The 23,089-nt window shown below is 37.9% G+C and overlaps 1 protein-coding gene across 1 annotated transcript in view; it reads left to right on the forward strand.

Moving 5' to 3' along the window:
• The window catches only part of Actr3 (actin related protein 3), a 51,623-nt gene that overhangs the window by 8,543 nt on the left and 19,991 nt on the right, over positions 1-23,089 (forward strand). Inside the window, exons 2-7 of the mRNA XM_040739414.1 lie at positions 8,806-8,861; positions 11,416-11,540; positions 14,941-15,051; positions 18,635-18,730; positions 20,261-20,368; positions 21,803-21,946. Of these exons, the coding sequence (XP_040595348.1) occupies positions 8,806-8,861; positions 11,416-11,540; positions 14,941-15,051; positions 18,635-18,730; positions 20,261-20,368; positions 21,803-21,946 (640 nt within the window). The remainder of the gene's footprint in view (positions 1-8,805; positions 8,862-11,415; positions 11,541-14,940; positions 15,052-18,634; positions 18,731-20,260; positions 20,369-21,802; positions 21,947-23,089) is intronic.

The following is a 23,089-nucleotide window of genomic DNA, read 5'->3' on the forward strand; positions in this document are numbered from 1 at the left end:
GTTTTAATTCAGATAAGAGAATTCTTCTTAAACATCCAGACTTTAAAAATTATCTTTAGAGCTACTAAATTCAGTATCAACATGGAATTGTAGGAAAACTATATATGTGGTCCATTTCAATATTTTGAGAGTAAATATTATATCTTAAGGATGTGTTCACATTGCAGATTAATTTTAGGTAATTCAATTAAGAAAATAAATTCTACTATAGTTAAATGTCAAAAGTGACTCTGTTTCTGCAGTTTGAAGGTGAATATCCACTGTGCATTGAAAAGGAACTGGTGAGTCTAAAGTTGTGGTACACACACCTGTAATGCCAGCATTGGGAGAGGTGGGAGGGTTAGGAGTATTGAGGCTGTTCTTGGCTACATAGTGAGTTTAAGACTAGCCTGGGACATGAGACCCTACTAGTCAATCCTTTATTGTTAGAAATCATATGAAACAAAGTAAAATGAATAGTGCAACTTAGGAAAATAAACTTCTCTGAAAAGGGAAAACTTAACTAGACTCAGAGAACTCATTTTTTGGCTCTGAAATGATTGTATAGGTTAAATAAAACCAGTTATTGGAAAGTAGGATTAGGTTGCTCTCTCTGGAATACATGATATATTTGGGTATATTTTATCTAAACACACAAAGTTCTAATAAAGACATGAATGTTTACTGTTTAAAAGTCTTTACAGTTTTGCTTTATAAAAAAGGGTAATGGTGACAGCAAATAGTAATTTCTGAATTTCTTTTTGTATCTAGAATGCCTTTCAAAGGCAGTGTAATCTGTTGTACAGATTTTGGAAAATTGTCTTTTAGAGCTGAATTTTTTTCTCCTGTTGTAGTTTTTTATTGTGAGAGTGGAAGTATTCCTTGATCGCCCTTGTTAGTATGTGTGAATGATCCTCTTCTTCTTGTTTTAGGATCCATTTCCATAAGGGAAGTAATTTGAAAAGCATTGAGCTTTTGAAAAGGGGAGATGGGCCTGGGCAGTGGTAATGAACACCTTTAATTCCAGCACTCAGGAGGCAAAGGCAGATGGATCTCTATGTTGGAGTCCAGCCTGATCTGTAGAGCTAGGCCCAGGACAACTAAAAAAGGGGGATGAGGGTTTAAATTGGTAGGAAGATGGAAAAAAATTGAAAGAAACCTTAGTCCCACTGTAGATATTGGATACAGTAACATTAGCGGAATTATTGAGTACAGGAGTTCCAGCAAGGATGTGCTGCTTCAGGAACAGCATGAGACATAAGCTGAGTTCTCAGCCGCACTTAGGATTCAAAGTTCTGATAAGAGTAGCTGGAATTAGACCATGTATTATTGGAGAGTTTGTACCACATGTGTGATGGGTAGTATTCTTTTCTCCTATACAAGATAGGTTTTGCCTCCTATCAAAACTTAATTCTCAGTGGTGGTTCTTGTTGATTAGATTCTCAGTGGTGGTTTTTGTTGATTGGGATTAGAAATTAGATACTGGAGGGGAAAAAATTATAGCACTCCCTACCGAGGACAAGATAGAAAAAGAAGACTAAGAATACCATGCATTCTGTATGCCAGGCGCTGTCCTAATTGTTTTTCATATGCTAATTTATTATAGACTTACGCCCTGTTTTAGTGTGAACTGCTTGGCAGAAATGTTAGGTGTGATCTGTAAAGGCTTACATACAACTGAGTAGTTTTAGCATAGTCACCAGGTAATAGATCATTATCACAGTCAGCTGGGGACATTTTCCTCACTCTTCTTATTAGCAACTGAATTCTATTCCCTCTGTCTGAACTTAACCCTTGGTATACATTGATCCACTTTCTGTCTTTGTGGATTTGCCAACTTTTAGGATTTCACAGAAATCGAACCATACAGTTTGTGGCCTTTTGTGATTGGCTTTCATGGGGGAGGTATTTACTGCTGAATCTGTGCTGCTTGTGATAATGGACAGGTATTTCTTTAGGGATTGGGAAGACAATCTTGGAAGAGATTTCAGGAATGGATAGAGAGGTCCGTGGGACAAGTCATTTGGGAAGGAAATGCTCAATGATTTCTTATAAAGTGCTGTCTTGTGGTGATATATTGTTTATGATCTAATAAAGCTACTGAAGGATCAGAATACAAAGCCAGCCACAGCCATAGAAGCTGGGCAGTGGTAGCACACACCTTTAATCCCAGGACTCCGAAGACAGAGGCAGATAGATCTCTGAGTTCAAGGCCAGCCGGGGCTACATGAGAGTGAATCAGTATAAAAGACTAACAGAGCTCACACATGTAATCCCAGCACTAGAGAGGTATATAAAACAGGAGCAGGGTTTCAATTTTGGGCAATCAGTCTCCAGCCACGTTGAGGGCAGGATCCCTCCCCCAGCCTTGGTAGAGGTAAGAGCTCTCTGGTGGCTTGCCTGCTTTGCTGCTCTGATCTTCAGCTTGAACTCCACCCAATATATGACTCTTGGCTTTTATTATTGGTACTACACTGCGTATTGTTCCTTCAGGATTAATCTGTGGACCTCTTTCATTTCCAGTTGGATAATCAGTTCTTAAAACTGTATACAATGATCTATGCTGTGTAAGAGTAGAAGCAGGTTCTCATAGGCTTCTTTCAGCTACTAAGAAATTTCAGAAAATGGGCTTCACAGAATCTGGGATTAAGGCTTTCCATTCTAATGTGCTATGACCTTGTGTTTATTGTGTTGTGCTGACTGCTTTAAAAGTTGTGAAATGCTGAAAGAAAGAAAAGAAAGTGATGGGGGGGAGTGTCGTTTTTTGACACTCCCCCCATCACTCACTCATTGTGATACTGGGGATTGAATCCAAGGCATGGTTTGTACTGTACAACTCCATTATCACTGAGATTCATTCCCAGCTTCTTTACAAGCTTGATTTGGGGATAAGGGAGTTTGGGTAACAGACCCATACCACCACCTATGCCCTACCCTTTTTCCCTTTTTGTAGACTGCAGAGTCATCCACTAGTATGTTTGCTGTTCTTCTGCTTTTATCACAGCTTTCATCCTTTTTAAAATGTGGCTCATATTCCCATTAAGTGCTTTCATATTTATAATCTATTGCTATCTTCAAGTAACTTATTTATTGTAAGGTGCTTTCTAAAGCAAAAGTACATACAAACTACTGTCTTAAGTAAAAGAACTCTGTCAACTGGTTTTAATAACTAAATATTGGAATTTGCACAGTAATGTTGAGAGGAAAGTATACTACTGGGTTTTACAGTATAAAGATACTGACTTTACTAAAAGTTTCTGTATAAATGTGTTTCTTTTAGCAATATACAGCAAATTGTGTAGTAGATGCCTATACTGAATTATTGTCTCTGGCACTCACATATTTATCTCACCCTTTTATGGTTTTCAAGAACAGGGGAGCATTGCCAGTGACACTTCAGATCCTCTCCCCCCTTCATGGATTATGTGTTAATACCACCATTTCTTGCCTAAAACTTTCCTATCATTTGTGTGTTGTTTTTTTGTTGTTGTTTGTTTGTTTTTTTTTTTTTTTTAAAGCAGCTTAGGCCTCCCCCTGTCTCCCAACTGACTGATATTTCTTCTACTGTTGTTTCAGTCATCCAGCCTTGGTAATATCAGAAGTGCTTGGAATTCTGTTTCTATATTCCCATCTCTAGGTGCAGGTTCACTCCCCTAAACCTCAGAAGCCAAAATCAGCACTGTAGAAGTGTGCTTACCACTGTGGCTGTTGTAGAAAAAGATTCTTCTGAAAATTTCTTTTTATTTCCTCAGTCATAGAGAAACATTTTTGGTTTGCTTTTCAAAATTGTTATACTGTCCTTATAGGTTTCATAAAATTAGTAAGGTAGCATTGCCATCTTTATTTCATGATATAGGGTACTTTTCTCAGTATAGCAAAGTATAAAGAAATAAAGTGGATTCACAGTTTGCCTATATAATTACATACACACATGCACCTATGCTCTAGAATACAAGGAAATCTGGTAGTGACTGATTAGAATGACAACTGGGTAGGGAGGGGATAGCTATGGGAGAGAACTACCTTTAGTATTTTTTTTATATGTATTAAAATTTCTTCATGAGCATATATTACGTATTCAGGAATTGCTTTTTAAAGTAATACTCATGTATGACCAGAACACTTAAAAAGTAATGATAGAAATTTAAAAACCAAAATCTTCCCCCCACCTTTCCTATCCTGTTAGAGATAGATACAGTTTTCTCTTTCTTGTATTGCTCTTCTAGAAGAGAAAAACAGCAGTATTCTCTTATTAATTTATTTTTTGAGATGCTTTGGCTCCAAAAAAATAAGTTCACAAACTGTTACATGAGTGAGTAGTGACAAAGCATCAGGATGCTACAAATTTTGCTGTAGAACCACTATTAAAATTAAATGTCTCTGGGCTAGAGAGATGGCTCAGCAGTTAAGAGCACTGACTGCTTTTCCAGAGGACCTGGGTTCAATGCCCAGCAACCACATGGTGACTCACAACCATCTGTAACTACAGTTCCAGGGGACCCAACACCCTTACACAGGCATGCATACAGGCAAAACACAGTGCACATAAAAAATAAAAATAAATAATTAAAAAAGTTAAATGTCTTCCAAAAGAATGATTTCTTCCCGTTATTTTTAGTATACAGTTAAGGTGTGTGAATAGTGCTGTAAGCGCACCATATGCAATGATTCTCGCAGAGTAACATTCATTCCATAGCACATGGTTACATTCTCTTAAAAAGTGTGGTACCTTAAGCAAATTTCAAATATGCAATACATTGCTATTAGCCATACTTACCATGCTATTCTTTAGGTAATTATTCTGAATAATTATTCTTATAATTATTTTTTATATTATTTAGTAATTATTCTATCAGCATCTTTCTGTTCCTTTCATCTCCCAGTCCCGAACACCATTTTTGTTTCTTTAAAAATGACTTTGTATTCTACAAATATTTTTTCTCTTCAGTAACTTGACTGTGATGTGCGTAAGTATAATTTTGTTGGTGTTTAAATGTTTGAGATCTCTCAAGCATGTAATAACTAAGTTGGGAAAATTCTTAACCATTCGTGCAAATGTCATTCTTTTGATATTGTCTAAGTCCCTGGGATCTAGTCTTTTTTCTTTTCCTTACTCCCCTCCCCTGGTTCCAGAATGGATACTGTCTGCTGATTTTAACATTGTCATCTTGCTGTTAGGTTTCCTCAGTGGTCTTTTGTTATAGGATACTTTTTTTGTTTTGTTTTTGTTTTTTGAGACAGGGTTTCTCTGTAAATGAGGCTGTCCCGGAACTCGCTCTGTAGACCAGGCTGTCCTGGAATTCACAGAGATCCGCCTGCCTCTGCCTCCAGTGCCCAGCCTTCTTTTTTTTTTTTTTTTTAAACCTAACCTGTTTCCATTTGTCCTTGGAATAATTGTCGTGTTTCTGGTGATTCTTCCTTGTTATTAGATGCAAGAATGCTCTTTTTTACTTCATCATAATAGTTAAAGCTGATGACCAGTCTTTATCTGATGATTGACACTTTGGGATTTTCTTCTGGTTTTTCATATGAGGATTTAGTTGCCACTGATTGTATGGCTAATTAAATATACTACTTACCTCAGGGAATCAGAGCATCTGATCTAGTTTTAAAAACCGTATTTACTCATTTATTTATGATTATTTTGCCTTCATGTATGTCTAAACATCACATGTGTGCCTAGTGCCCTCCAGAGTCCCAAAGGGGAAGTTGGATCAAGTGGCATTGTAGTTAGAAATGCTTGTGACTTGCCACATGGGTGCTGGCAATCAAACCGAAGTCCCTGAAAGAACAGCCTGTGCTCTTGACTACTGAGCCATCTCTTCAGCCCCCCCACTTTTTGGTTTTAATTTGGTGGTTACTTTATTAACTAATATTAGAGAAACTGAAACAAATTTGTACTCTTGTAGGCAGTAGATTATCATTTTAAGATTTGGGCATTAGTCTGTGATTTGTAGAGATTATTCTCTTCTGCTTTGTGGAGTTCCAGGCTCAAAAGCAGACATCCGGTTTGAGGGTTTTGGCTCATACAGATTGGAGTTGTCTTGTATTAGACAAGTCCTCAGTTTTGTCTGATATTTTCCATTTCATTTACCCAGGAGAAAAAAGTATACTATTGGTCCTCTTTAGTGCAGTGATTCTCAGCCTGTGGGTCACTACCTTTTTGGGGGTCAAATGACCCTTTCTGGGGTTGCAAATCTAATAGTCTGTGTGTCAGACATTTATATTACCACTCATAGCAAAATTGCAGTTACGAAGTAGCAAGGAAATTTTATGGTTGGAGGTCACCACAACATTAGGAACTGTGTTAAAGGGTGACAATAGGGCAGGTTGAGAACTATACTACTTTAGTGCAGCGATAACCTAGACTCTGGTAGTAATGTCGTAGTCTTGTTTTTGACAGGTTATGGTTAGTGTCCTTGAATCTCATGGCAGGAACATGTTCACATCAGTTTGTGGTAGTTTTTATTGCAAGTGAACACATCTGATTACTGTCTGCAGACCTGTGGACAGTTCAGAAATGTCCCCTTCTAACTGTAATGGGAGTTCTCCCCCTCCTCCATGTAAAGATTTAGCATTAGTAAGAAATTTTTGAAATGGAAGAGTAAAATAGTACTTTAGTGTGAAAGAGCATCAGATATTAACCACAATATAGGATAAGTTTAAAACTTAGGGTATATGTGTGATTTAAGGTGATGTAGGGAATGGACTGTGGAGAGACTATGGGAAATAGAATTAGGACTGATGCTTGAGTGTGCTGTGTCAGGTACCGTGGTAAATAATGTGTTGTCTTGTTTAATCCTTGTGAAAGTTCAGTTAACTTTTTTACAGATGGGATCAAGACTCGGAAATTATTAAATAATAAAAAGCAGTTGGCTGTCTGGAGAGGTTGTGAAACCTTTCAAACAGAGGCAGTTGATATATATATCCCCTGAATTTTGCAAGATGAGCAGGAATGTAGCGGTTGTGTTGGGCTGGAGGGCAATCCTCAGATGTGGTCAGAGCAGGGTTAATAAAGGCTCAGTGGCATGCTCTTCAGAAGCTCTCAGCAGTTCTGTGGCTAGGGAGGCTAATGTGCATTAGAAAGTTGGGAGGGGTTATTAGGCATCACATATTAAAGGAACAGTACCATTTGTTGCCAAGTTTTGCTTTAGAAACAAAAGGATAGGCATTGGGAAATATTTGGAGGTTTAGTCAACACAGCAATATGCTTTGGACAGTCTTGTGTTTCTCCTAATGTTTAATGGTTGGATCTTTTTGGCATACTCAGTTCTTAAACTTAGTTTTGAAGCTAACCATCTCAAAAGAGATTGTTTCTTCAGTTTAGAAAAGTTTTCTGCAGATGTTACTAGAGTTCAGTGATGTCACAGTAAGTTACCTACTTCTATTTAGTAAGTTTGAGTATGAAATAATACAATCTGTTGTGACTTGCTGTCTAAAGCCTATTTGTAGTTAACAATATGTCCATCTATCTCTTATGTAACTCTCAGTGTGTTGTCAAAGTTCCATTATGATTTCTAATTATTAGAATTTTATTATAGTATTTTTAACAGTATAGATGAATATGCTGAATCAAAACATTAAAAAATCATGTTTAAATAGTAAAAAACTCATGATATGAAATGGCATATAATTTTAAAAAATCATCTTCTTTCTGTATCTCACTTGCTTTGCGTCCCAAAATTCTTTATCTTCATATATTTTAAATATATTTTGTGTCATAGATTGTCATGTATTTCTTATGTTCTTATTCTTCTCCCTTGTGTTTACTTTACTTTTATGCAGATATAGCATACTTTGCTCACTGGTCTGTACCTTGCTTTGTTCAGTTACTCCAGTATATCTGGAAGTACTCTAGACTGTATATAAAGACTTCCTCAATCTTGTTATAGCTGTTATAATATTAACAGTGTAAACTGAATGTATTTAGCTAGTTTCCCTTTTGTCTTTTCCAGTCTCTTGTTGTTATAAACAAGGTTGCAGAACATGATTTTTGCCTATTGTTTCACACATGATACTAATAATCCTGTAGTAACGATTCTTGAAGTGGTAGTGGTTAGTGAGATGAAGGTGCTGCCAAACCTGATTACCTATGCATCCATGTGGTAAGAGAGACAACTTATCTCTGAAGGTTGTTCTCTGACCTCCACGTGCATGCTGTAGCTTACACACACACACCAAATTTAAAAAGGAGGAGTATGTATGTGGGTAGTAAAGGCCCCATGATTTAAGTTACATCGTTGGGATCCATATGATGGAAAGAGAACCAACTCTGCAAAGTTGTCCCCTGATTTCTACACCTGCATCCATGGTACATATACATGCATTCATACACAGATGTACTTTTTTACAAAGCTGTGGCCATTTGAGTTTGTACCTCAGTCATAGAGCAAGTATATACCTAGCATGCACAGAATCTCATGGTTTTGTCTACAACACTGCAGAATGAAACACAACTGCAGGCATAAGTGATTTTCATAGTTTTCTTTTTGTTACTATTTTTTTTCTTTTCCCCTCGCTTTTCTTAAGTTTTGTTTTTTGTTTTTTTGTTTTGTTTTGTTTTTTGAGAGAGGATTTCTCTGTGTAACAGCCTTGGATTTCCGGATATTTGCTCTGTAGTCTAGGCTGGCCTGCCTGCCTCTGCCTCATGTGCTGGGATTAAAGGTATATGCCATCACTGCTGGGCTAGTGCTTTTGATATTTTCCAAAGCAGAGATACTAAGTGAACTAAGCTTTTGAATATTGTATGGTATTTATAGTGAAATCCCACTTTTTAACAAGAATCTAAGAGTAAATACTGAGATTGATGAAATTTTTGTTTTGTAGATATACAAAACTAGGATATGCTGGAAATACAGAGCCACAGTTTATCATCCCATCATGTAAGTATCTCCTTTAATCCATGGATGAACTGATCTAAAGGCCTTCCTCATTATCAAAATGACTCATCAAGCATGCTATTGTATCAGAATTAGGCATTTACAAACATGATTGCCTGGTTGTAAATGAAACTTTATTTTCAGATCTCTTTAACTATTCATTTCAGCTGTTTACCAAATGTGCCAAGTACCTCTTTAAGGAAAACAAAATAAAACCCAGTAGTGGGTTGATGATTAAACTGTTTCCTGCTTTGAGGATTTTGATGCTACATGTGTGTAGCACAACCCAAGCCCCTGTAATTCAGCTAAAGTGACCATACTTGGGCTAAAGGTGTGATTACTATTTATTTGCAAGACCTAGCCTATAGACATCCACTGCAAGTGCCAATGTTTCAAGATCAAGAGCTGTGGTCCTAAAGGTGACCCAGCAGCCTCACTATTTCCTGATGTCCTATAAACATACTGTGCTTGTAACATTGTCTTGGGGAACATTTGTTCTTTCTTGCTTTTGTTAATTTTCTGCTGACCATAACAGTTTCAGAAGATTTGGATTGGTTGAAGTGTGTTTGCTAGTAAAGGTATATCTTGTCTTCAGCATTACTTTTGTATTTTTGATTTCCATCAACTTAAGGCCGGTTGCATAATTATATGTTAAAGTTGAATTCAGAAAATTAAAACTTAAAGACTATATGGTCTCAACCCCCCACCCAATCTCCACTCCGTTCCCCAGGGAGGATGAGGCCCTCCATGGGGGATCTCCAGAGTCTGTCATTTGGTTCAGGGCAGGGCCTAGGCCCTCCCACAAGAGTCCAAGCTGAGAGAGCATCCCTCATTGTGTGATGGGCACCCAAAGTCCATTTGTATGCCAAGGATACTACCCAAGGCCCCATAGATTGCCTAGGCCTCCTCACTGACACCCACATTCTGGGGGGGTCTGGATCAGTCCCATGCTGGCCTCTCAGCCATCAGTCTGGGGTCCAGGATCTCCCCCTAGTTCAGGTCAGCTGTTTCTGTGGGTTAAACAAGCCCAGTCTTGACCCCTTTGCTCATCAGTCCTCCCTCTCTGTCACTGGATTCCAAGAGTTAAGTTCAGTGATTAGCTGTGGGTGTCTGCCTCTGTTTCGATCAGTCACTGGGTGAAGGTTCTGTTTCCCATTTTTGTATGGGTGCCTGTGGGAGAGACAGGAGAGCATCTGAACCCCTAGAGCTGGAGTTGTGAACTGCTTTATATTTGTAAGGTTATAATTTTACCTTCAGTTTATTATTCTGTGGATATATGTAAGTTTGGTTTCACAGTTGATGTAATATGTGTAGAAGTTAGGATTACTGTGGTGATATTTTATTTATGCTCTAACAAATAAAGCTTTCCTAAAGAGCAAAGTGCAAAGCTAGCCACACTAGTTATCCATAGAGGCCAGGCAGTGGTGGTGCATGCCTTTAATACCAGCACTTAGAAGACAGAGGCAGACAGATCCAGTCTAGAGGAACATAGCTCACACAAAGATGATCTCAGCACTTGGGATCCCACACCTTTACTCCTGGCACTAAGGCGGTAGGAGGCAGTCTGAGGTTTGGTGGAGACAGATGCAGTCTGGAGATTCAGTATGAGGACAGGGTCGGCCTTTCTGTCTGAGCATTGGTAGAGGTGAGAACTCTTTCTCTAGTGGCTGGCTGTTTTGTGTCTCTGAACTTCAGCATTAACCCTGATAGCTGATTCTGAGTTTTTATCATTAAGATCAACTAGAATTTGTGCAACAGATTACTTTCTGATGAGTCAGTTTTCTTTTTCTACTATGAGGGTTCTGGAGATTGAATTTAGGTCATGAGACTTATAGAACAAGTATTTTTTTTTTACCCACTGAGCCATCTCTTTGGTCTTCCAGGATTATTTTTATTCAGAATGTAGCTAAGTGTTGGTGGCAAAGGATTGCAATACCCATTCCTTGAGAAGTGGAGGCTGGAGGCTTCTAAGTTCGAGGACATCAGGGTAGCTTAGTAAATTGTGTCTCAAAAATAAAAAATTTAAAAGGACTAGCATTGTAGCTTGGTGGAAGTATATACCTGACATATGTGAGACCCTGGTAACATGTGTACCCAATTAGAATCAAAATAGATTTAATAGTTTTTGGAAACATAGCTGAAACAGTCCCATAGTAGCACTGTTTGGGGGGTTTTGTATTTGAGGCCTTGTCCCTGAGAGGAAGTTGAGGTGTCATTGTATAAAATGAATTTTTCCACAGGTTTCTTATGACTTTCATTCATTAGTTTAACTGTTTAAATATTCCATCCATCCATCCATCCATCCATCCATCCATCCATCCATCCATCCATCCGTTTTTTGGGACAGGGTTTCTCTTTGTAGCTTTGTAGACCATGCTGGCCTTGAACTCAGAGATCCCCCGGCCTCTGCCTTCCAAGAACTGGGATTAAAGACATGATCCACTACCACCGGCGGTTGCTAAATGACACTTTATAATTAAAGAAGGGCAAGTTAAAAGTTTGTTTCATTTGAAGAGATGAAAAATGTAAAATGTTTGATTTACTACTTCTTTCAAAGGTATTGCAATCAAAGAGTCTGCAAAAGTAGGTGATCAAGCCCAGAGGAGGGTGATGAAAGGTGTGGATGACCTAGACTTCTTCATTGGTGATGAAGCAATAGAAAAACCCACGTATGCAACAAAGGTATGTGTGTAAGAGCGGTTCAGTATGTGTGAAAGAGTGCTGTGCTTTCACTCTGTTACGGACTTGATGGTCTTTCCCAGCATTTTTTTGTTTTGTTTTTGCTTTTGCTTTAACATTTTGAGTCAGGGTCTTGCCTGGAACTGGCTATGTAGACCAGCCTTGAACTCAGAGATTTGCCTGCTTCTGAGTGGTGGGATCTATTCTCTTCCTAGCCATAAAAACTTCTCCTTCCCCCCATGACTTTAACATGCTGAAGTGAATGGGTTTACTTTTCCATGCTCATTGCCTCTCAGGGCCCTCAGTGGGGATTGATTTTTTTTTTTCTCTCTCCACATTGCTACATCTAGGAATGTTGTTTTCTCTCTCCTGTCCTGCCCTTTTTTATCTGTCTGTTCACTGAAATAGAACTTAGACAGTAAAGCAAGTAGTGTTTATTGTACAGATTAAAGAAATTGTGTGGCTGGTTGGGCTAGTTAAGAGCAAATCTCTACACTCGGAATCTTCCTGTGTCTCTGTGCACAGCCACTACTCTAGCCTCCATGAAAGGTAACTCCCAACCATTCATTTCCTCCTTTGGGCTTTCCTTCCTTTGTAATTTTAAATGAAATTACTTCCCCACCATATGTAAAAATAAAACTGCAGTTTTCCCTTTTGCTGAAAAGAAAGTAGCATGAAATAGCTTCCCTCCCAATGAGATAGTATGAAGTTGATAGAAGGGAAACAGGATAGCTGTTCTGGATGTGTGCCACAAGAGTCAGGTGCTAGCCTCTTTGGGGATTTAGCAGTCCTTGAAGGATAAATCATTAAGTGAAATCTTGAAGAATAAAATAGGAGTTAGGTGAGATATGCAGACAGAGAAGCCAATATAAAGGAAGGCGTATGAGGAAGATGGGGAGCAGTATAGCTCATATTCCTGAAATCTAGGGGCTGTATGGAAGCCACTTCCATCTATGGGCAGGCATTCATAGGTATGCTGAATGAAAAGTGTTAATAATAAGGGTGCCTACTCGCACCTGAAATTTGGTCATGTTTCTTTCTAGTTCTGTAGTGTCATCCAGGGACTTGACTTTCTGTATTTTAGTTCTTTATGTAATGGAGCTGTTAGTACTTCAGGATTATTGTGGAACTTGATGAGAGGTTGAATATAAAGAAAGTGTTGTAGTGTAGGGTTAGGTGTAGCACACATCTTTAATCCTAGCCCTTGGGAGGCAGAGGCAGAAGATCTTTGTGAGTTTGAGGTCAACCTGGTATCCATAGCAAGTTCCAGGCCAATCAGGACTGAGTGAGTGAGACTGTCTCAAAAAAACAATAAAACAAATTAATAAAAAAAAAAAGGAAAAATATATTGACCCCCACACATGCCTATCACTCAGATTTGGCAATTACGAATATGTAACTAATCTTATTTGGTTATTCCAGTCCCCAATTATTTTTCAGTCAGTCACTTACGAGTACTTGCCTCTTAACAGCATCGAATTGTTTTAGTCAGAGTTGAATACATTTGTCTAAATGTTCCCTAATGGGTTAATGTTTGGGTCATGGTTAAAATAAGAATTTTCTACTGGATTTAGCTGTTAAAGTTTCATGAGTCTTCTGACCCATAACTTCTCTTTCTGTGCATGTATTTTATCTTTTTTATTTGTTGTTGTTGTTGCTATTTACTTATGGGAAAAAGCAGCTGTCTAATAAAATTTCCCATGTTTTGGGTCTCTTGACTGCATTTTTATTGTGTTATTTGTCATGATCCACCACTTGTTTTTTTTTATTGTTGGCATAGAAATCTTAAAAGTGAGTCAATAGTATGTTAAAGTTCATTTATTAATTTTTTTTGAGAAGAATAAGTAAGTGGATATTTAAAGATTAACAAGGCATTGACAAAGCACTGTTGGTAACTAGATATGGAGGTAAAGGTATTCCTAGTTAGTCCTGAAATAGAGGACATTAAAGTAGAATAGCCAGTGCTCTTAACCTCTGAGCCATCTCTCCAGCCCGGACATTAAAGTAGAAACACTGGGGTGGTGTATAGATGAGAGGATAAATTTCATTTTGAAGGTAGCATATTTGAAATACCTGTGAGGCAGCTCACATGCTGCCAGATAGTCCAGTGTGCTGGCTTTGGAGCTTAAAAACAAGATGGATAAGGACAGAGATAAGGGGGGTATGAGTTGCTTTGGGAGGCGATACTGTTACCTAGGAGTCTACAGCAGGAGAGAAGCCTGAGAGGTGTACTAATGAGGCCTGAGTGGAGAGGGACAGATAAGTAGCATGGGATATCAAATAAGATGTCTGCTGAGGTAGAAGTACAGTGGAGCTGGATGAATGTGGCTTTGTGGATGGTAGATGAGGAAAACGTAACAGTGGAAGTACTATTTCATGAGGTTAGACTGTGATGGGAGAGAGATGAAAGGATACGTTGCCAAATTAAGATGAAAGAGACATTTCATACTCAATTTTGTTTAGGAAACTGAAAGAAGGGCCACGTAACAAGGTCTTGGGGAAAGTTGGAGGAAAGTACTCTGGAAGACAGATTGAATAGAGTGAGGCTAGAGAGTAGGTCAGTGGTTATGAGTGCATACTGTTCGTACATAAGGCCCTCTGCTCACAACTACCTGTCACTCCAGTGCAAGGGATAAGACACCTCTTTTGGACTCTCAGGCACCTGCATTTATATGTTTTTTTTTTTTTTAATCATAGTAACAGCTGGCAACTCAACTTTACAAAAGAAACCTTGTCATGAAGGAGTCTGGCACACTCTGATGTTGAAAATTACCCGTAGGCTAGCACATGGTGTGGTGTGTAACCTGTGTATGCTTGTAAAATTTAAAACCTTGTAGACATGCTCGTGGGTTGCCCTGGTTCAGTATAAACCTGTATAACCTTCCAAATTAAATCCTATGTGCTTAGTTATTATTCCAGCCATTATATATTTAACAGTGTTTTATTTGCTGATTTGTTACTATGGTTATGTTGAGGTGACATCTCACTGTTGCTTAGAGTACTTTCAAACTTGTGAGCTCAAGCAGTCCTCCTGCTTCAGTCTCCTCAATAGCTAAAACAGCAAGTGTGTGCCACCATATCCAGCTACCAGGTGTGTATTATGTTAGATAGACGACAGATATTAGTTAATGAGCTAATTATTGAAGATTAAGGAATAAAGTTTAACATTTTTGACATATTCATCTTACCTTTTCAATCATCTTAATGTACATTGTAAAAGTAATTTCTGTAAGTGTGAATATTTCTACTTAAGCATGTGTAGCCTAAGGATGACCTGTGGTAACATCACACCTAAAGAAATACATCTTTTTCTAATATCTACTAATGAGATAATAGTCTCTGGTTTTGTATTTATAGGTCTGTTCTCTTGACATTAAGACTTAATTTGTTTTTGTTTTAATAGTGGCCAATCCGCCATGGTATAGTTGAAGATTGGGACTTGATGGAAAGGTTTATGGAGCAAGTGATTTTTAAATATTTAAGGGCAGAGCCTGAAGACCATTACTTTCTTTTGGTAAGTACACATTATAATTTATTGGGGACCCCCCTTTTTTGAGATTGGATTTATAAGCCCAGGATCATTCTGCCTTACCCTCCTAAATGCTGTGTTAACAGGCATGTACCTCAGTTCCTAGCCTATTAGGAAAATTTTGAGGAACATTTTAATGACTCTGGTATCATTAGCAAGCATACTTTATCATTTATTATGTTGTCATATCTGAAAGACTTTGTTATATAAAACTATGTCATTCTTAAGACCATCTGGCTGCAGGCTGTGGTAAAATAGCAATGTGGTCAAGCACTAAAGTAATCACATAAATGCTTTTGATAATTAATATGTAATCATTAAGATATGACCTGTAAATAATCATGTTAACACCCCCCCCTATCAAAATAATGTAAGAGAGGTGAGTTTTGTTTCAGCTCATAGTGTCTGAGGCTTACATCCACAGTTGTTTGGTGCCATTGCTTCTGGGCCTGTGCCTTATAAAATAGGTAAAATAGAGCATCTTTGTGGGAAGTGATGGAGCAAAGGGGTGGACCTCAGAGTAGAGTGAGGTGGATACAAGACCATTGTCTGGACTCTGGTGATTGACTAGCCAGACCCCCACCTTTTCACAGTTGATCCGTCGTCTTCATTATTCAGTGAATAAATCAGTTGGTGAGGTTGAAGCCCTTGTGATCCAGTCTGTTCTTAAGGAGCTTGTCAGCTGGCAATGAAGGCTTGAGCACATGAGTCTACAGCTGCCAATTTGTGACTTAAACTGTTATAGTTACCTTTAGAAGTAAGGTGCAAAGTGGATGATCTCTCTTTCAAAAAGTAAACATGTGGTACTCTGTTTTTATGAATGTTAGGTTTGTAGTATGTATCTTGATAAAGGTTAGATAACCACCTCATTAGTTTTTTTTTTTTTTCTTTTGGTTTTTCAAGACAGTGTTTCTCTGTCATTCTGGCTGCCTGGAACTCACTTTGTAGACCAGGCTGGCCTGGAGCTTGCAGGTGCATCTGCCTGTGCCTCCTGAGTTCTGGGATTAAAGGCATGTGCCACCACTCCACGTTCATTGATTTTTTTTTTTTTTTTTTTTTTTTTTTGGTTTTTACGAGACAGGGTTTCTCTGTATTGTTTAGGAGGCTATCGGTCCTCAAACTCACAGAGATCCGCCTGCCTCTGCCTCCCGAGTGCTGGGATTAAAGGTGTGCGCCACCACCGCCCGGCTCATTGATTATTTTTAACAGTAAAAGTAAAATATCAGTTAATATTTTAACTTTTAAAAAATTATAAAGCAATTTGTGTCATAGCTTTAAAAATAAATGCTTTTTAAAATAATGTTTCTTGGTTTTTAAAGTTTTTTAAAAATTTTATTTTTTGGTATGATTGCTTTGCCTGCATGTGTGTATATGCACTCTGTATCTGCCTTCAGAGGTCAGAAGATAATACCAGATCCACTGGAACTGAAGTTCAGAGGGTTTTAAATTTTTTTTTTTTTTTTTTTTTTTTTTTGGTTTTTACGAGACAGGGTTTCTCTGTATTGTTTTGGAGGCTATCGGTCCAGCCCGGCCTCGAACTCACAGAGATCCGCCTGCCTCTGCCTCCCGAGTGCTGGGATTAAAGGCGTGCTCCACCACCGCCTGGCTGTTCAGAGGGTTTTGAGTTTCCATGTGTGTGCTGGGAACTGAGTCCAGGTCCTCTCTTAGATCAGTAAATGCTCTTAACTACTGTGTCATCTGTCCAGCCTCTCCTATTTGTTTTTTAAAACTGTCTGATAACTACTACTAACTTCCTAGTAGAACAGATGGACATTTTCTCCCCCCCCATATCTTCTTACTACAAAAAAATCACTTTCTTTTGTGTCATCTTTATTCTTGAACATGAGTTTTTGCTAATCCAATATTCAGTGTTTCATTGTGGTGCTTTGTGAATATTATTTGTAGCTGGACTGTATGTAAAGTTGAAAGAACATTACTGTGGACATCCATATACCTACAACCTAAGTTCAATAATTAACATTTCAGTATATGTTTAGCCTAATTGTTTTACCATACATCTGTTTATCCATCTGTTAGTCTGTTTTGTTTTTGAATCACATCAAAATAAGTTACATTTAGAGAAAATCATTTCATGCTTAAACAGTGTGCCAATCATCCAACAGTCCATTATTTGTGTATGGTTATTCCTTTTCTTATAAACTTTGTGTATTATAAAATCACAAATCTGAACAATTCTGTGGATTTTGACCAGGCTTGTCCAAAACAAACCAAACAAATAAACAAAAAACAAAAACAGATAGTGAGTGATAGACCACACTTGACAAAAGAAAAAGGACCAGATAGATAGATAGATAGACAGACAGAATGAATTTGCCTTTTTAGTTCATTTGGACACTGAAGAGACCAAATGAGTGTATAATGGGTTCTATGACAGCTATTCAGCCTTCTGTAGAGTAAAAATAGCTGTAGACCATACTTAATGCAGTAAATGGTATGCAATGCAGTGAATGAGTATAGATGGTTGGTCCACCATTAGTTCTGACAGTTGTGTAAGTAACAGCATAAGTAAAATATCAGTGCATTTTCTAGTTAATTTATGTTCTCCATTCCCTTGTGGCAACTACTGTTTCATTCATTGTAATTTTTTTACAAGTGAGATTATTTTTGCCTGTATTTGAGTTTTGCATAAATAAAACCATATAGGATGTGCTATGGTAAAACTGTGGCATGCAGTTTAATGTTTTCAACTATGACAGTCTGGCTGTTTGAACATTCTTGTCCCTATAGACACTTATTCTCATCTCTTATGTGAACTTGCTCTGCAATCACTTAGCTGGTTTAGAACTCCAGGCTACTCTCATATAATTCTGTTCATAATTGGGTTGCTCCTGCATTCTAGACTGTATTTAGTGTGTTAATCTTTTTAACTTTAGTTATTATTATGATAGGTGTACTGACTTCTTGATTTAGTTTTAATTTTCATTTTCTTGGTGACTTGAAATGATGTTTAACACTTCAGTTTTTTAATTGAGAATAATTTTTTCTATATAATCTTTTCTAATTATGGTCCTCCCCCCATGGCCTCACAGATCTTCCTGACTTCCCCACCCAAATCCACACCCTTTCTTTTCTAAAAAACTAAAATAAAAACAAGTCGGCATGGGACAAAACAAACAAGAAAAAAAGTCAAAGCAAAAGTAGAATGAGCCGGGTGTTGGTGGTGCATGCATTTAATCCCAGCACTCGGGAGGCAGAGGCAGGGGATCTCTGTGAGTTCGAGGCCAGCCCGGTCTACAGAGCGAGTTCCAGGACAGCCTCCAAAACAATACAGAGAAACCCTGTCTTGAAAAACAAAAAACAAAAAACAAAAAACAAAAAACAAACCAGAGTAGAATGAACATACAGATAGTGAGCAGTGAGAACATATTATTTTCATGTATGTAGGTCTGTTTTAATTCTTTGTATTTTTCCTATAGTCTTTGTGTTTTCCTACTTATAAATTTAGTGCCCTTTAAATTACTTTATAAATTATTTTCCCTTCAGAAATTGCCTATAAATTCCCAAATGATCTCACATTGTTTTTTAAAAATATTATTCAATTTGATAGACTGAACCTCCACTGAATACTCCAGAAAACAGGGAATATACTGCTGAAATAATGTTTGAGTCCTTCAATGTTCCAGGCTTGTACATTGCTGTGCAGGTAAGTGATACCCTTATTTAAGCTTGGCTTTTACTTTTATCTAGGCTTAATTTACTCTTAAACCATGCGTCTCTCTTTTTACCAGGAAGCTTTACTATAATTCAAATCATACCATATTCTTTTGAGCTGATAATTTAGAAACAATTAGGAAAGGGAGATAATATTTATAGACAAGAAGACAAAAAATTCCCTCCCTGTCTCCATGCCTCCCCATACCCCACCCCATCCATCTATATCTCTTCATTCATCCAGCCATTCTACAGGGTCTTATTTTAATTAGGATGGTCTTGAACATGTTACAATCCTCCTCCTTCATTGCTGGATTACAAGCATGTTCTACCATGTCTGACTTCTGACTGCTTTATTTTGTTTAATTTCTTTAGACTATGGGTCTTCCACAATAGCGTAGTCTGGTGGCGTTGGACTTGAAAAGATTCTTGTGCCCTAGCCTCCTTAGTGCTATACTTTGCCAGATTTCCTCAGGGCTTTTCATCCACTAGTTCAGTATCTGCTTTTTTGGTTGATGTACAGTAGTCAGTAAGATCTCTGTGACTCAGTATATTAATATATACATATTCTAGTTTGGGATCCTAAGTGTTTATAAAAGGCTTGTAGAAATGATCATAAGACAGTTTCTAGCTCTATATGATAGATTTGAACCTGACCTAAAAAGGATATCTTTAAGTCTCAAACAGTCCTCCCTCCTTCCCTCCCAAAAATTTTCAGTGTAAAACCTTTAAAAATACTGGATGTTGGTAAGCAATCATTGCATTATGGAAATGTTGTTGTTGTTTAAATAGGGTGGTGAGGCAGGTGTAGTGACTTATGGCTGTAGTTTAAGGAGTCTTAAGCCAGATGATTGTTGTGAGTTTAAAGAAAAGGAGGATGGTAGACAAAGTACCTATTTTGGTTCCTTTTAGGTATTACATTGCAAGTGGACAAAGTCAAGTTTTATCATCTATTTTTAGTTACTAATATGTTTTGATTGTAAGAAGTTAGCTTTTTATAAAAACGATATTCTTAGTTTGCAAGGATTTTTTTTTTTAAGGAAGGAATTGCTTTCTATTGGCCATGACAAGATTGTTGGTAGGCAAAAATGGTGTTGCATGTCATTGGCTCTCGAGTTAACTCAGTGTCTAGAAGTATGTGTGGCCTTTTCAGTTAAGGTACTTATTGTACAGTGCTAACTGCTGATTGCATTGGGAACTTAGAGTTTTTGAGTTCTTAGGAGTAATGACTCATGCTGATTGGAAACTTTGGTACTTTGTGGCAGTCTGAGTAATTATATATAAGTTTGGATAAGGTAGTGCTACCATGTTATGCATTTCTGTCAGCCTTGATTATGGCTTTAGGAAGAGAGTGATCATACTAAACTCTGAACTTTCTTAGTGGCCTGAATGTAATAGGAGACCCATGAACTTCTCTCATTGAACTGTAGAACATATGCAACGTCATTATAGGTTACTTCTATAGACTTGAGTCCCTAGTAACTCTTAACAGTTTATTTTTGTCTGTCTTATTTTTTTCTAGGCTGTTCTTGCCTTAGCTGCATCCTGGACCTCAAGACAAGTAGGAGAGAGGACACTGACGGGTACAGTAATAGACAGTGGAGATGGAGTCACTCATGTCATTCCTGTGGTAAGAGCAGAAAAATTGCTAGAGAATGTGAAATAGTACACCTAGAAGTAAATGATAGGCATTAATGACAGCCTTTACAAGACTGTGAAGCTCTTTCTGCCATCTTCCTGAGCTACCATTATGGACCTCATGAGGATCTTAAGAATTGTAAGAGCCAAGGGTCTTAAGAGCATCAACAGTTCTGAAAGGAGACAAAGCCAGTTCCCTATCATAGTCACAGTTAGGTTTGTAACTGATGAAGGTCACAGAGCTGACGACAGTATTGTGAACCTCACACAATATAACATGATCAACCTCAGATTTGATCTTCACTTAAAGATCTAGGAAAGTGGCAGAATAATCTATGCTGAGAATCTTAGCTGGCATCATGGACCGTGAAGATAAGAGCACATAGAAGGGAAAGTTGTCAGTGAGCCCAAATAGTACATGACATCTTCCAGGTATGGTATACATTACACCTGCCAACCACAGATTGTCTGTGTGAATAGTTGGCCTGTCCAGCAACTTCGTACTCAGGTCTTTGTGACAGGATATATATTTTAAAGATTTATTTATTATGTACACAGTGTTCTGCCTACACATATGTCAGCTCGCCAGAAGAGGGCATCAGATCTCACTTAGATTGTGAGCCACCATGTGGTTGCTGGGAATTGAACTCAGGACTTCTGGAAGAGTAAGCAGTGCTCTTAACCTCTGAGCCATCTAGGCTATATTTACTTAGGCTAATGTTTTTAAGATCATCCATGTATAGCATAGCATGTATGCTACTTCTATATATGCCAAGTCATATTTCACTGTATGGATATATCACCTTTTATTTAGCCTTTGGGTATCTTTAATATCTTATTAGGATGTGCCTAGAATTTAATAGCTTTGCTCGATAGTTCCTTTTTCTTTCTTAGTGGTATATCTGAAATAACTGTTGTGGGGCTGGTGATGAGTTGATGGGTAAGAAGGTTTGTTTTGTAAGTATGAAGACTTTTTGTTCAGGTCCCTAACACCATTATAAAAAGCAGGACAGAGCTGTATGTGTATAATCACAGCAGTGAGAAGCAGAGGGTAGTCTCAAGAACTCAATGGCCTAGCTGAAAACAGCGAGTTTCTGGTTTAATCAGAAACACTGTCTTGAGGAAGACACCCTGAATCCTGCCCCAGCCTTTCCGATGCTGGGATTTTAGACATGCTTGCCACATCTGGCTGAGAAATGGATCTTAATTTTTGATCAATTAATTTTTAGAAATATAATTTAAAAATATTATATGACAGTGGGGTAGGGCATGCTTGTGCCAAGGTATGTGAATGGAGTTGGTTTTCTCCTTCTACCCTTATGTGGGTTAGTTACAGGGATTCAATCCAGGTTTTCAGGCTTCAAAGCAAGTGCTTTTCCCCACATTCTTAGAACAGTAAAGTTGACAGCTGTCCCTTTGCACACAGGCTGAAGGGTATGTCATCGGCAGCTGTATTAAACACATTCCAATTGCAGGAAGAGATATAACATACTTTATTCAGCAACTGCTGCGAGACCGAGAAGTAGGAATCCCTCCCGAACAGTCCTTGGAAACTGCAAAAGCAGTGAAGGTAAGAGGTAGCAGCATGATTCAGCTGGAAATTAGTCACATGCTAATGTGATTGTGATGGCAAGAATTCTTCTGACCCAAGTCCTCTCAGCCAAAGAGATTCCTCTAAGTTGACTTCTCAATGTTATTTTCACAGATAAATGGTCACCTGCCTTTTGCGTATTCTCTCCATGTTCACATTGAGAGGGCCAGCAGAAGCGTATTTAGACATAAATTTTTGTGCTAGTTCCTTTTATTAAAAACAGAGATTCATTCATTCTTTCATATTTATTTTGGTTTTTTGAGATAAGGTTTCTCTGTGTAGCCTTGGCTTTCTTGGAACTTGCTCTGTAGACAAGCCTGGCCTTGAACTCAGAGATCTGCCTGCCTCTGCTTTCCGAGTGCTGTGTTTAAAAAGGCATGGGCCACTACCACCTGGCCGAAGTCCTTTTTTTAATCCTAACAGTTTTCTGTTACTATAGTTGTTTTGTTGTAACTGACTTGTTGAACTCTGTAGTAAGATGCAGTGTGTTACACAAGTGATGTAGAACATGGACATAATCTGTGATGTGTATATGAGGTATTTGGTTATGTTTTTGACTATATGTATTCTTTATTGTATCCGTGTTTCATGTATGTAGTCAAAATATTTTTCTTACTCTTTTGGCATTGCTTTTGACTTTGTCATTTATCCACAAAACCAAAAATTCTGTAGCTCTCCTGCTTTGAACATGTAAAACTCCTTTTGCAAAAATAACTTATTTATTTGCATCTCTTTGCATGACATTTGTGGAGGTGGCTTGCTTTGACTACTTCCTATGTATTAAACTACTAAATGTTTTCCACTTCTTCTCAAGTTGGTAACCTAAAAACTAAACACGTAGAGCCATGCATGGTGGGTCATACCTTTAATCTTGGCACTTGGGAGACAAAGGCAGACAGATCTCTGTGAGTTTGAGGACAACATGGTTCACATAGCAAGTTCTAAGACAGCTAATAATATACAGATAGAGACTGTTCAAAAACAAACAACCCAAACTACTAAATATGAAAAAATTGATACGAACACTGTTATTTTCAACTTCTTTGTGTAATCTATAACATTAAAACAAAGAAATCCACTAGGAATTTTAATGTATTCCAGGGAATACTGCTGGCCCTGGCA

The sequence above is a fragment of the Mesocricetus auratus genome, unplaced genomic scaffold, assembly GCF_017639785.1.
Source record: "Mesocricetus auratus isolate SY011 unplaced genomic scaffold, BCM_Maur_2.0 Super-Scaffold_100676, whole genome shotgun sequence".
NCBI classification, from domain to species: Eukaryota; Metazoa; Chordata; class Mammalia; order Rodentia; family Cricetidae; genus Mesocricetus; species Mesocricetus auratus.